The sequence below is a fragment of the Tripterygium wilfordii genome, chromosome 3 (genome assembly GCF_013401445.1).
Source record: "Tripterygium wilfordii isolate XIE 37 chromosome 3, ASM1340144v1, whole genome shotgun sequence".
In the NCBI taxonomy this organism is placed as follows: Eukaryota; Viridiplantae; Streptophyta; class Magnoliopsida; order Celastrales; family Celastraceae; genus Tripterygium; species Tripterygium wilfordii.
The window spans coordinates 2,457,860-2,473,024 of record NC_052234.1 but is presented as its reverse complement, the minus strand read 5'-3'; the positions used below and the strand labels follow the sequence as shown (position 1 = coordinate 2,473,024).

The window sequence follows — 15,165 nt, the reverse complement described above, 5'->3', positions numbered from 1 at the left end:
CAGAATGTCTTATACTTCTCTCGCGAGTTTGTAATTTGATTTCGTGTCTTGAATTTAGATCCAACGGCTGTTTTAGTGCCAAATCATTCCTCCTCTTCACTTTTTCGGCTCTGCAATTCCTTAGGGGCTTCCAGGCTCTTTTGATCAGTTTCGATCCTGGGGCTATTTTTTTTCCACATCAGCATATCAAAAAATCTTAAAAAGAAAATAAAAATCATGAGCCAGAGTCTAGGGGTCGGGCTGGCCCGCAAAAATAAGACCCAAACCCGGATTTACATTCGGGCTTCGGGTCAGGCTTGAGTTGAAAATGGAAGGCCAAGCCCGGTCCGGGCCCAAATTAGTCGGGCCAATGGGTTGGGCTTCGGGTCACGGGCCGGCTTAACTATTACTATTTTTTTATGTACACATATACATGCAGTCTGCATCAGACATATATATACACATATATACATATGTATACACACACAGTACATATATATACGCGCACAGTAGATACGTATATATGCATTAACAGTAGATACATATATATATATATATATACATGCATTAACAGTAGAGATATATATATATGCATTACGCAGTTTACACAGTGGATATATATATATATATACATACATGCAAAACAACACATAGTAAACATATATATATATATATAGTGCTATTGGTCGGGCCTCAGGCCAGCCCAAAATTGACCCGAAGTGTCGAGTTTCGAGCCTAGCCTAACCTAGCCTTAGAAATGGAGCCCAAGCCTGCCCGAGGTTAAGGTTGGACTGTTCAAACCAAATGTAATTTCGGGCCTGGGCCGAGCTTTAACCCGCGAGCCAAATGATGCCCCTAAGTCAGACTTGAATTTTACGTTTTAACTTAGAAAGATTTATTTCAATTCAATCATTCGGACATATTTCTCATCTTTCCAACAGTTATCTCGTTAATTTGGCCTAAAAATCGATATATTTATTTATTTTAGCTAGTGTGGCCGACAAAGCTTGTCATTAGATTCTTTTACTGTTCAGACAAATTAAAATGATGACACCTCATTCTACCGTGTAAGAGCATCTCCAACCAATGGGATTGTAAACTAAATTTTACAACTTTGAATAGCGTAAAAGTGGAGTTGTAAAATCTATTGATTCCAATCCAATGGTAGAAAATGAGGTGCTATATATTTTTTTTAGACGAAACCCATTTGCTTAAGGACTTAATTTTAGACCCATTACATTAAGTTCATATATATTTTGTCATATTTAATTAAAAAATTAAACTTTTCCCATCAAAATATTACCCGCCAAAAAATCTCCCCCAAGATATTCCTTCCCAAATTGTAGTCTATAAATCAACCTCCACCCTAAACTCAATATTTCATTATGTCTTTCATAATTACAATTGTCCTCTAAATTACATTTCATGGATGATTTTTTCTGATTTTATACAAGATATTCTCAATAGTGATGAATCGGATGATGAAGACATAGTCCTTCTAACTGCTATGGAAGAAGATAAAATTTCTCGTCAGAAACAATTGACTCGGCATCGTGGTTCTATTCCAGGACACAGAGTAATTAATCGTGGTAGACATGACGGTGTTGAAAGATTGTACTGTGACTATTTCTCGGATGGTCTAGTATATCCCCTCATTTATTTCAAAGGAGATTTCACATGAATCGATATCTTTTTTGTCGAATAGTCGATGGGGTAGTTGCTCGCAATGACTACTGTCATCAAAGACTTGGTGCTCTTGGAGTTTTTGGGTTATCTGAAACATTATATGGCCCATTTATTTGACATAGGAGCTTCACCTTCTAGTAAGCAAAATCATCTTCAAGAGAGAGAAAATACGAGTAGTAGAGGCGGCGGAAGTAGCAGAAGAGTTGAATCCCAACAGTATCTCTACTTTTCCTCCATTTGTTTACCTCTCCATTGTAACTTTTCAACTGAGTGGTAAATATACCTCCTGGATCTGACAGGTTTTATTATACAACTCCATATAGCACCTCGGTTGGAGAAGATATTTTGCAAGATAGGGTTGTATTTTGGCAGTTAAAGGATATACAACTCTATATACAACCCCTTGTAGATGCTCTTAATCATTCAAAAAAACACTCAAATCAAAGTTCCCAAATATATCATGCTACATGATGAATCAAAATTCAAAGCACCAAAATATATAAAAATCCACCAACCATAACAAAAGATATACAACAACAATTAGCTTGTCCTAATTGGAACAAACCAATTAAGTTTGAGGGTATGTGTCAATGTTGCCTAAATCCCCAGATGAGGCACATTTAGAGCAGATTGTTAGGTTGATATCAGAAGCTAAGAAATAGATACTATATGTGGGAGGTGGATGTTTGAATTCCGGTGATGAGTTGAGGCAGTTTGTGGAGCTGACAGGGATCCTTGTAGCAAATACTTTGATGGGTCTTGGCACTTATCAGGCTTCATATCACTTCATATTCTTAGAATGCGAGGAACTTGACTTCAACAGAGATTGGAAAGAATAAGCAGCCTCACATTTCAAAGAGGTAAAGCTTGGTCTTGACTTCTCAGCAAGTAGGAGTTGGATGAGCAAAAAATGAAATATCCCTAGAGTTATAAGACATTTGGGGATGCAATCCCTACTCAGAATGCAATCCAGGTTTTTTATGAATTCAAAATAGTAAAGGGTGTGTGTATGGGTATAATAATAAATTTGAGATCATTGTAATGACCATTTTCCTATTCTCATTACCATTCTCATTCCCTACGCCAACCAAACATAGCCCTAATGACTTAATCCATGGCTAAAGCAGCTCTCTAAAACCGACAAGTCGTGGGACAGGCCGGACTATGAGCTCTGTTGCTTGCATATTTAATGTCAAAATTACAACTTGTAAATATAAGGAGTAGAACTTAAAAAATCCCATCTGTAAACATTCGCCCCCTAATCAACTCAGCTGCCCTTGCTTAAAAATAAAAGAACCAAAAAAATCCTCTGTTACCCTACCCCATGTAGCACGGACACTCTGTTTTGGTCAGAGTGTCGGTGTCCGACACGTGTCGGACACGGACACGTCCCGACACGCTCAAAATATGTCTGGGAGACGTGAATTTGAGTATCCGATTTTTATTTTTTTTAATATTGGACACGTTGGGGACACGTTTTTGTCTTTTATTTTTAATTTACCAAAAGATTTTTTTATTTGTTATAAGATATTTTATTTTTTAATTACTTTACTGAGTCTTATAACATAAAACGACAACCTGTATTCTACCCTTACCCTATTTCGATGACGACTGCCCTATTTCGAGACTGCCGAAGACGATAATCGAAGAAGACGATAACACCACGACTGTTGACAGAGATGATCGACCAAATAGAGACAGAAATCATCGACGACTGAGGTCGTTAACAAAGGCTGTTGTTCTACACTCAAAGGTTAGGTTTTTGATTTGCAGTGAACGCCTTAGATTTTTGATACACCTGCACCTGTTAGGTTTACAATCTGATTTACAGTGATGTAGTTAACACCTGCACCTATTTTCGATTTGAATGGAGAGTTCATGTTTGTATTGTAGCATACTAGCATCTTTTTAGATTAAACTAGAGAAAACCTGCACAGTTCTGTTGATTTTCAATTTCCTGTTTCTAGGTTCTAGCAACTGTTTATATTAAACCTCTGCTTTATGTAGTTTTTTAAGCACTGAGACTTCAAGCGGTATAAATATGAATGTTTACAGTGCAGGTGCAGGTGTTACGCTGTTGTTTGTGATTTTGTGTAATGGCTTCCACAAGAACCTCGACTGACAGTACTAGTGGAGTCTCAGTTGGGACACCATCGAATGCTGGTCTTGAAGATCCAAGCAAACCTCTTTGGCGTTATGTCACAAGGCTGGACATGCTTGGAGAAGGTGGAGGAAATATCTCATGGAAGTGCAATTTTTGCCATGAGCAAAAAAAAAGCTCATATACTAGGGTAAGAGCACATTTGTTGAAATTGAAGGGTTGTGGGATTGGAGCTTGTAAAAAACTTGAGACCAAAGATATTGTGGATATGCAAAGATTGGAGGATAAAGCCAAGGAGAAATCAATGCAAAATACACCAAAGAAAGTAACGTTACCTCCTTCTAGTATGGTATTGGGTGGTATGGATGATTTTCAACAAGGGAGTTATGAGTCAAAAAAGAGAAGGGCAACTGGAAGTTCTTCGGCTATTGAAAAGGCATTTAATTTGCAAGGGCCAAAATCAATTACATGTAGAGATTGCGAGGTTTTTCTATGCATCGGGGTTACCATTTCAATTGGCTAGAAGCCCTTATTATGTGAGCAGTTACTCATTTGCTGCCAACCATAATTTATCAGGTTATTTGCCACCAGGGTATAACTTGTTGAGGACAAGTTTACTCCAACAAGAAAAGGCAAATGTGGAGAGATTATTACAGCCAATTAGAAGCACATGGCGAGAGAAAGGTGTAAGCATCGTGAGTGATGGATGAAGTGACTCACAAAGAAGGCCTTTGATTAATTTTATGGCAGTGACCGAGAGTGGACCTATGTTTTTGAAGGCGGTTGACTGTTCTGGTGAAATCATAGATAAGTATTTTATCTTTGGTTTGATGAAAGAAGTGATTGAAGAAGTTGGTTCTCAAAATGTGGTTCAAGTGATCACAAACAATGCTAAAAACTGTGCAGGTGTAGGGCTTCTCATTGAAGGATTGTATCCTAACATTGTATGGACACCATGTGTGGTCCATACACTCAACCTTGCATTGCAAAATATTTGTATGGCAAAGAATTTGGAGAATAATCAAGTTACATACGATCAATGTTGTTGGATCACAATTCTTTCAGATGATGTTGTGTTTATCAAGAACTTTATCATGAACCATTCCATGAGGTTAGCTATTTTCAATGAGTATGTACCTTTGAAGTTGCTATCAATTGCTAGTACTCGATTTGCTTCTGTGCTTGTGATGTTGAAGAGATTCAAGCTTATAAAAGGAAGTCTTCAAGCCATGGTGATTAGTGAGCAGTGGAATTCTTATAGAGAGGATGATGCGGGTAAGGCTAAATTTGTGAAAGAGAAGGTGCTAGATGACATTTGGTGGGACTTGATTGATTATGTACTTTCCTTTACAGCTCCTATATATGATATGCTTAGAGCTTGTGATACGGACAAGCCTTGTCTTCACTTGGTCTATGACATGTGGGATTCAATGATAGAAAATGTGAGATTTGCAATATATAGGCATGAAGGGAAGCGAGTTGATGAGACACCAAACTTTTATAACGTGGTGCATGAAATTCTTGTTAGTCATTGGAACAAGAACAACACTCCACTCCATTGCTAGGCTCATTCACTAAATCCAAGGTAACTTTTTATTCTATTTTATTCCTCCTATTTTCTCTTGAAACTTTAGAGAGTTAAAACTAAATCCTATTTTTATTTCTATTATTTAAGGTATAATAGTGACCAATGGCTTCAAGAAGATCCTACTCATGTACCTCCACATAGAGATGTAGAAGTTGCTAGAGAAAGAATGAAATGTTTGAAGAAGTATTTCTCCAATGCCGAAGAGAGGACAACGGTTACAATGGAGTTTGCAAATTTTTCAAGCATGGCGGGAGATTATCAAGATTTTGATTCCATGTACGATCGTTATGGTATGGATGCTAAGAGTTGGTGGGTTACATATGGTGCAAGTTCACCTTTGCTTCAAACCTTAGCTTTGAAGCTACTTGTGCAACCTTCTTCTTCATCATGTGTTGAGAGGAATTGAAGCACTTACTCCTTTGTTCATTCGGTGAGAAGGAATAAGACGACACCAAAATGTGCTGAAGATTTGGTTTTCATTCATAGCAATCTCCGTCTTTTATCAAGAAAAACTTCACAATATATGAAAGGAGAAACCAAAATGTGGGACATTGCTAGAGATGACTTTGGTACATTTGAGGATGTTGGAGACTTAGAGATTGCAAGTCTCTCCCTTGATGAGCCAAACTTGGAGTCCGTGATCTTTACTGATAAGTCCGTGATCTTTACTGATGATGGTGATGGTGTGGGAGAGGGTGATGGTGTGGGAGAGGGTGATGATGATGAGGCAATGGAAGTTTGATTGCTTATATTATATTCAAGCTTTGTTTAAGACTATCTTCATTTAACGTATTGTTGTTTTGAACCATCTTAATTGAATTATATTATGTTTTAATGTATTGTTGTTTTTGACCATATTGGTTGAAATGAAATATATGTATATATATAAAAAAATATTAAAAAAATTAATCAACGTGTCCCCAACGTGTCCGTATCGTACTTTTTGAAAAAATCACGTGTCCGAGTGTCCGTGTCGTGTGTCCGTGCTACATAGTCCCTACCCTTAATCGTAAGAAATGCTTGAAAGCATCTATCCATGACAAAAACAAGATGCACCTGTTGGCATTTATTCAGTGTCACTGTGTCAGTGACAGCCAAATTCTTGTCATTCCAAGGGCTATAGCTTTGTAGGAAATGAACAGTTTAGCATTGGACCCCAAGAAGGATTGCAACAGACCATTTACTTTACATACACTGATAATCATACATATTTTTCTCATTGTCACTCTATTTTGGCTACACCCTACTCTTTTAAAGGCCAAATCAGCATTTTGTGAAGTTTAAATGGCTTATTGCCTTATGCTACTTGACATCAAATTCTGAGAATCAAGGTAGATACCAGAACCCTTCTTTGGTAAAATGAGTTGCACTAAGCCATGGTAGATGGACATTAACCCATGACTTTTGGGCGCCACCCAGCAATGACATCCTCCGGCAGTGCACGAGTTTTAACAAATGAATCCATCGAGAAAATTGCCTGAATATCAGAATGAAGCATTTTTAGAAACAAAAGAAATTCAATATAAAAGGCAAAATATATCTATTTCGTAGAAAATATCATGGGTATGTTATTTCGTTGACTCAGGGTGGATACTTTCTGTAAGTGTTCTTCTGTAAAGAGCCAAAAAAAAAGTTCGAAGCATATGAAAAAAAAAAGATACATAAACAAAAACTTAAATGATTGGTGTATGAAAATATACCCATCATTTAAGTTTCATAGTATAAAATTGAAGAACTTTCTTATATATTATTGTCGATCTTATTCAATATTCAAGGTTGAAACAAAGGATAACTTTAAAAATAATTGATTATGCCACCTGTATCATTTTTGAGACTGATCTGCATGTGTTACTAGTCTTGCATTATACTTTTAATTCATCAGCAGAAGAAACTGATTGATTTTTAGATCCCTAACATCTTACTATTGGCTTTCACATTGGATTAATACATTTTTCGCTTCATTTAATGTGCAAATGCTAATGATATGAGTGTGCACAGAGAGATGTTGAGAGTGAAGCAGATAGTACAACGAACCATCAGCTAAAAACGGCTAAATGTGCTGGATTTTTCCAATTAGCAAGGCATTCGCTGCTCACATAAACTTCACTCCAATTTTATCTCTCTTATTTTCCCTGTTCTCTCTGATCACTCTAGATTTAGCAAATTCTTCCTTGCAGGCTGCAGCTCTACCTCCAGCTCTCTCCTACTCAAGCTCTACCAGGCCATTTTGCTTGGGGGACCTCTGACACTGAATTCAACTACTGTAATTGCTTCCTAAATATCTGCGAATAAATATCACTATCCATTTTCTTGAATAAATAACAAAACTCTTCAAATGTAACTCTTGAGATTCTGAATCTCATGCAAACTTCAATCGACAACACACATTTTTTCTTCATATTATTTGCCGTCGCATTGCTAGGCTATAGGCTTTTTGATTGGTTTATCAATCGAGTTTGAGGAAGGTGAATGGCATAAGTGGCATTAGTTTTACGTTCTATTTGTAGGCATCAATAATTAAGGAATTAGACCAGCAAATATAGAGGTTTGGAATTAATATTGTTTCTATGAACTTTGATGGTGTTATGGCAGCACTGGGTCCAAAAAATTGAAGGGTCACACTAGTTTTGTTTGGAGTACAGTGTAAAGATCAGCTAAGAACTTTTGGCAGCACGGGATGGCTACTAGGAGGGTTGCTCGAGTCAGTATATACTGGTGGTGGATTTTCCCGTAATAGATTGGTGAATTATAATGAGACCTGAAACCCAGCTTGAGCACGACTGATATGGTGATGATAGGCTGTCTATTTTATTCCGCCAATCTTGAATGGTTATACCGAAAATAGGTAAATTAAAAACAGTAAGAAAAAGAAGGTTAATTTCAATGAGAATTCCTGCCACCACTACAACATCTGGGAAGAACTAGCGTATACAGAGGGAATCCTAAATTATAGATGTGCTATTTACGTTGTTTAACCCAGTGATACCTAGATCATCAGAAAGCAAAACCAACATATCCACATTACTTCACAAGTAAATAAGTAAATCTCCCAAAGAAAACCAATTTATGATTCCATTTAAGAAACACACAAAATTGTTGCCCAAGGTAAAAAAAAAGTTCTTTGCACAAATAAATAAAATTCATGCAACATCAAGCATTTGAAGTATAGCCTACAGTGCACATACCTGCATGTAAGACTTCAAATGTGGGAGTGAATCTGGAATTGACCATTGTTTATAATGGCCCAAAGCAATCTCTAGATGATATAACTTTGGTCCAAGAGAAAAATCTGCAGCGGAAACCTTTTGCCCATTGATGAAAGGTCCCTTTTAGAAACGAAAGAAAAATCAGTTACCGACCTGGTGTTTCCTTGGCAAGAAGATCATTGCGATTCAAAAATAAGGTTCTCATGTACCAACAGTTCATCAATTGCTGATTTGATGCTAGAACGGTCACGGAGGAATTGGCACGAGGAATTATGTATGTGAGCAATAATGTGTCCAATATTGCATATGCATCACAAAATAAATCTACAAGTAAAGACTTTCAGACTCACTTATTGATGAGGTGTTATTTGCCTATATGTTGCAATAGTAAAGAGTGTTATTTTGATTTCATTTGAAATGTGTTCGACTCAAAACATGTGTCGATTAGAGTGTGTTTGGATTGAGGGATTTTGGGAAAAGGAAGACAACGAAAGGGAAGGAAAAGAAGGGAAAGAGAATGGAAGGTATAATACTTTTCTCCCTTTCATGTTTGGATAGATACGAAAAGAAAAGAAAGAAATTTCGTTTAATTTACTAATTTATCCTTACTTTTTATGTTAAATATTACTTACATGGATAAAATAGGTTTTTAACTTATAAATAACTTAATTAGCCATCTCTTCCCTCCAAATGACCCCATTTTGGGGAGGAAATATTTTGACAAAAGTTTAATGAAATCTTCCCCTAAATTCTCTTCAAATCCCTCCCCTTAATTTTTTCTAAACTATCCAAATAAAGGAATTGGAAGGAAACTCTCTTTCCCTTCTCTTTCCTTCCCCACAAATGCCTCAATCCAAACACACTCTTACAGATTTCCAGAGATCTCCTCACCATATGTTTAGGTGACAATTCAAAAAAATGGAGAAGATACAACATTGATAAGGATATTTACCCTGTATTGCATCCTGATGTATGCATGCTACATGCTGGTTTATCTTGGGTTTATTTCGTGTTTCAATAGACTATTCAGAACATAACAATTTTGCAGTTTGACATCCGAACATGTTCTAACTGGATAATGAATCAAGAATATAGAAAAGTTTATTTTTCAGACAGAAGGGAAGCAGACACCAACAAGCATAGTTGGCTTGTAAGTGTCTCCTTGGATGCACAATGTAGTAGATAGAAGAGTAATGAGCAGGAGCACACATATAATAGCAGGCCTAGTACTATATGATTTGTAAAAGCAAAGAACCTTCTCAGTATCTATATTAGAGGGACTCAACTTCTCCAATAAGTATAGGTAAAAACTAAAAATAATCCCATGCACATGGCCCCTGCTGAAAACCTTACTCTTGTATTTCGGAGAGGTTGTTTCTTAGAACCATTTTTTTTGGTACGTTAGATTTGAACCCATGACGCCATGACCCCAAAATAGCGACTTTCTTTGTCAAGTAACAAACTTTAGAAAGGAACACCAAGAAGGTCGAAGATCGCACCAAGATGGTGATGAAGGTTAGGGCTTGTAATTATTTGACTATAATTACGTTTATTTTTTTAGCCAAGGTATTTTTTGGTGCCATATTTGAGCCTATGATGTGTCCACAATTGACTTTATAAGTAATTTTTGGTTGGTGGCCACAAGTTTTGAGACACATCGCATGGGAATAAGGGTTTAGCCCTGTGCCACATATAAAAACTAGGCACTGACATGTTCTGGGCGTACAAAGACTAGAAGCTGCTGAAACCTTAAATGTCAAGCAAGAGTAGTGAAAACCTATTATTGGATCCTCTTTCTCTTTTGAACCACATCTAATGCTCTGAGAAAATCTAACCACTAGAAGCTTACAATAGTTTTAGGCAGCAATTTTCACAAAGGCAAGCAATAAACTCTCTTCCACCAAGAGAAACTATGGAACATTAAAGGGCAAGGAAAAAATCTTACATTTTCTTTGATATGGCCGTTGAAAGAACTAAGCTCATTGAGTAGTGCCTGCTCTCTTCCATCACTGCGGTATTTGCTCTTGAAAAAACTAATAAATGTGGGAAAAATCTTTGACCCACTGCATCAAATATTAAGATAGAGGCCATGAAAACCTTAGTTTGTAATTTAATAGCAATATGAAAAAACATTAGAAAGGCAAAAAGTTTGAAAATGGAACCGCTGCCAGGCACATTCAGAAATAATGGATATATTAATTTCATTTTATCTAATTGTATCTTTAAAAGACTTGACTACAAATCAGCTCTCTAGAAAGTTAATTGGTTATAACATTTGACCAAGCAGAAAATATAGCTAAGAAAATAAAAAACCATTAAGAAGAGGTTCAAGTATTAGTAAAGGACATGACTCAATTACAGCTTTATGCTTAGTGAATAAAGCACAAAGTTGAAGTTTCTTGAAGGAAAAAAAAAAGGAAGAAGAGAGACCAACTAGGATGTATCGCATGGTATAGTTTTTCAAATGCAACCTCCACATAGATGCACCATAAGGTATAAAAGAAGAAAATAAAATAGCTAAAAAATTTTTTGTATAAAGGGGCTTACAACAACATGAGGAGACCTTAAGCACAAGCATCAATCTCAAACTTTAATGGCCACAAGAGTAGCAAAAATATTAGAATGAACTAATAGATCTTGAATTGATAATTCAAACATGATAGATCATAACCTCTTCTCAACATTTTATCTAGCTCAACATAAGCCACTGCAAAGGTCATCAAATTCTTAAATCTCTAATTTAAAATGCATTTACAGAACAACAAATGGAAGGGAGAAAGAAAGAAATGTGCAAATAAGGGTATTGCAATTACTTGGTTTCAAACAATTATTGGTATTTATGAAATTCAGTTTCTATTTGAAGTTGCTGCCACCACAATAGACACCCCCGTACATTAGTCAACCACCACAATGATAATACTAACCTTTCTTCCTTTTTACTGGCAGAGCCTCGAGTTTTGTCATAACAAGTGAAAGCATTTTTTAAGCATTTATCTTGAGACTACAATTAGAAGTCAATGAGCGGGATGTCGATGATTTTAGCATTTTACATCAACATAATTGAGAGAACAAAAGAGAGGCACACTGATGCTGGTAGTAGGGAACATATGAAAGAGCTATGAATTACCAGAAGGAGAATAAAACATCAGAGAATTCACACGAGGTTTCTGAAAATGATCAAAAACTTGGTAGCAATTCTAATCTCACCTTCACAAAAAAGAACTGATACAACCATGTGACATAACAACATAAGCTTATCCTGGCTTCTGACCTTTGCTCAATAACACATTCAAAGACGACGATTAAATGTCAGATTCTTTAATTTAATAACAGAGCATCTCCAGGCACGTTAAACTTATCTAGATATAACATTCAAATATTTTCTGCTTCCCCAGTTCCCCTTCCTCCATCTCCATGACCCTTCAAAACAAAAAAGGGACCAACAACCTTATTGCAAGGATTTTTTTTTCTTTCTAAAATGATATGAGCACAACAGCAATTCTGTACTACATTAGAAAAATTTTAATGAGTGTTAAACAGAATTGTTGACTAAAATAGGAAAATATCGCCGATACATCACTGTTATTCTCACATATAGTACATACATTGAAGCCTTCTCAGGAGGGGTTCCCACCGGTGGCTCTGGAAACTTCTCTTCTAGTAATTGAGTAATAACATCTGAATCCGGAATCCATTTCTCATCGAGTTTAGCAACTGGAACTTTTCCTTCTGGGCTAATTTGTAAGAACCTGAAAGTTAAAGGTAAAGTACTAAAAACAGAGAAACCCAAAGCAAGGCTCGATCACTATGAGTCAGTTCACTTTGTCACATGCGTCTCCTCCCTATTTTTCTGTGTACACTTTGCGTGTGTCTGATCAAATTTGATTGCACTAACTAGCAGATCAAAATAATCAGATAATTGAATTGAACCAAATACCAGTCTGGCTTGTTTGCCAAATCAATTAACTTCATTTCATAAGGAACATGCTTTTCCTCCATAGTCAGCAATACTCTTTGGCAAAATGGGCCTGAAGAGAATACGTAGAGAAAAATATTACACCAGTCATCAGCAAGAGCTACATGGTTCGACACCAAATGGTTAAAAATAACAATTGTAATAACAGTAGCTTGAATAACTATTCACTATTTTCCAATTGCAATATCTTTGCTTCTTCGAGTGCTTCTTGTGAAGTTTGAAAACACTAACAGTATAGCCGATTCTCCAATTCATTACAACATTCTCAAGAATAAGAACCACTCAGTAAACTTTAAACAGCAAGTGAGAGAGAGAATTCGCACAGTCGCCTAGCCTGTTAGGCGTGGTTGTGGAGGCTTTGACGCAGACTTCGAGAGGATTAGAAGGATAAGACGACATTGCGAGAGCGAGGTTCCTTTTGGTTGCAAGACGTCTCGGTCGGCTCCCATTGGTGGCGACAGCAGAGAAATTTCGGCAAACGCTGAAATTGAAGCCAAGGTGCTTGATTGTGGAGGAGAGAGCGCAGGCAGCCGTTGCCTTGGCCGAGACTGTGGAATGAATTCCGGCTGTCGACATTATTCGTTTCTTCAATGGCAGGTATTTCGAGAACTTCTGGTTTTTTGGTTCAGGTTCTGAATATGTTTCCGTCCTCAATTATATGTCCTTTTCCTTCACCTTTTTCTTTTTCTTTTTCTTTTTTCTTTTTCTTTTTCTTTTTGTTCTAAGGCCAACCATGGCCCATGGGATCGGGGGCAATAGTTTGATGGGTCCAGCCCATTAAACTCAAACAGACGCAGCCCAAAACTTAAACACTGAAAGCCCAAGAAAATAAGCCTAACCCACCCTTGTACACGCTTGGACACAAAGATTTACGATTTCAACTCAGCCCTAATTCAAATCCAAATTCGGATAGAATAATTCCAAACCGGTACCCCAAAGAGCTCAGTTGACGAACTAGCTCATATGTAATCTCGAACCTCGAGTTCAAGCCTCATCCCCCGTCCATGATTAAAAAAAAAAGTCCACTAAAAAAATTGTCGAATATGTAAGTACTCATAAAATGACAAATTATATTTTTATACTACCTCTCCTTCTTCAGTTCTTCTTCAGTACTCAGTTGGCCAGTGCATATTGCTAGTATGCATACAATCATATACCTGAATCATGCTATGGAAATTATCTTCAGATTTGAGTCTATGTCTATTTCTGCATGCATTGCCAGCTCTGATATCTCTGTACTTGTCTGTCTTTTTGTGCATGTGTTGGTCTTATATTTATGTATATATATATATAAAAGCAGGTGTACGTGTAGTGATTTTGTCTGAGATCAAGAGGAGTAAAAGAGCAACAACTACGGAGGTGAAATCAGAATACAAAGAATTGGAGGTAGAAAACAGATGGGCTTTCTAACCCTACTTTTGTCTTCTCATCAACTCCCAAACTGTATGGTCACAGATTTATGGTTCCCTTTGACAACATTAATTCTTGTTTTCATATTGAGATGTGATTCCACGTTTTGTGAATGGCAATATTGATAACGCTAAAAACTTCTATAAAATAATACAACTAGTTGAAATAATATTATCGATCAACATTTATCGGTTTCAAAAAGTAACCCAAAAGATTAACATAAATACATATTAAAATTGATGAAAGCTAATTAAAAATCAGTTACGAAATGATAAATGATTAGAAGCCAAATTTCAAATGCAAATCTATTTTTTTAAAAACAAAAAATAAATATTATTATGTATTATTATTTAATATTAACAATAATGGAATGGATAGTATCAAGCTTACTATTGTTATTGTCGATGCTAAATTTACACCGAAGTATAGAATGTGTATTAAGTAGAAAGATTCAAGAGAATAACAACACAGAATTTACGTGGTTCGACAACTTACCTAGGTCCACGGAGTCTGATCTTTTATTAGAGTTGATTGTCGATGATTGCTTACAAATGTCAAATGACATGTATTTATAGGCTTGGGATATGTCAGTTGGTGCGGTTAATTGCCTCTGGTAACTTCTCTTGTAACTGCTCCTGGTAACCGTAGGTAACTGACTGTCAGATGAAACTGCTTCGGTTCTTTTGTCTAGAAGAACCGTATATACAGAGTGACTGACTGTAAACTGTTTCTGGATAAGGTCCTTCCGTCTGGGAGAATCGCACATACGGGGTGTATTTATTTACTCTACAAATACCCCCAGCCTTTTAATTTACCTAAATAAATTTAGGATAAATTTAAAGGCTTTTTTCATGTTTATCAGGAAGTAGTTTCCTAGCTGGATTAAAATGCTCTTAGCAAATAATCTCTTTCTCCTAGTTGAATTATGAGTCTTGACATCCTCTATAAATAGCTGCATTATGCGAAGATTTTCCTTCGTTTCTATTCATATGTTTCAAAGGTCATCTCTTTTCTGCTGCCACTCCATCCTCAAGAATAAGAGTTCAGATGGCAAGTATTACTTGTCTCCAAAGTGTGATTCGACATTAATCCATTGTCATCCAAATTCCAATAAGGACGTGGATTATATTCTCGTCTCCGGGCATTAGAGAGGCTTTACCTCCCGTAAAGGGGAACCCCTAGGTATGCCTTTGTTCTGATCTTTGATTTTCTTATGATA

At 36.5% G+C, this 15,165-nt stretch overlaps 2 protein-coding genes across 2 annotated transcripts; one reads left to right on the top strand and one right to left on the bottom strand.

Moving 5' to 3' along the window:
- The first annotated feature begins 4,509 nt into the window (after positions 1-4,509).
- Positions 4,510-6,096, top strand: LOC119993344. Its single transcript, XM_038840448.1, has 3 exons — positions 4,510-5,289; positions 5,401-5,663; positions 5,793-6,096. Exons 1-3 carry the CDS (start codon positions 4,510-4,512, stop codon positions 6,094-6,096), a joined length of 1,347 nt encoding a protein of 448 aa, XP_038696376.1.
- A 295-nt stretch (positions 6,097-6,391) lies between these two features.
- On the bottom strand, positions 6,392-13,160 carry LOC119989527 (glutathione S-transferase DHAR3, chloroplastic-like). Its single transcript, XM_038835121.1, has 6 exons — positions 12,860-13,160; positions 12,498-12,588; positions 12,166-12,309; positions 10,506-10,623; positions 8,540-8,680; positions 6,392-6,831 (listed from the first exon to the last, which is right to left on the bottom strand). The coding sequence occupies exons 1-6, from the start codon at positions 13,110-13,112 to the stop codon at positions 6,745-6,747; spliced, it is 834 nt and encodes a 277-aa protein (XP_038691049.1). The 5' UTR covers positions 13,113-13,160; the 3' UTR covers positions 6,392-6,744.
- Positions 13,161-15,165: the final 2,005 nt, after the last annotated feature.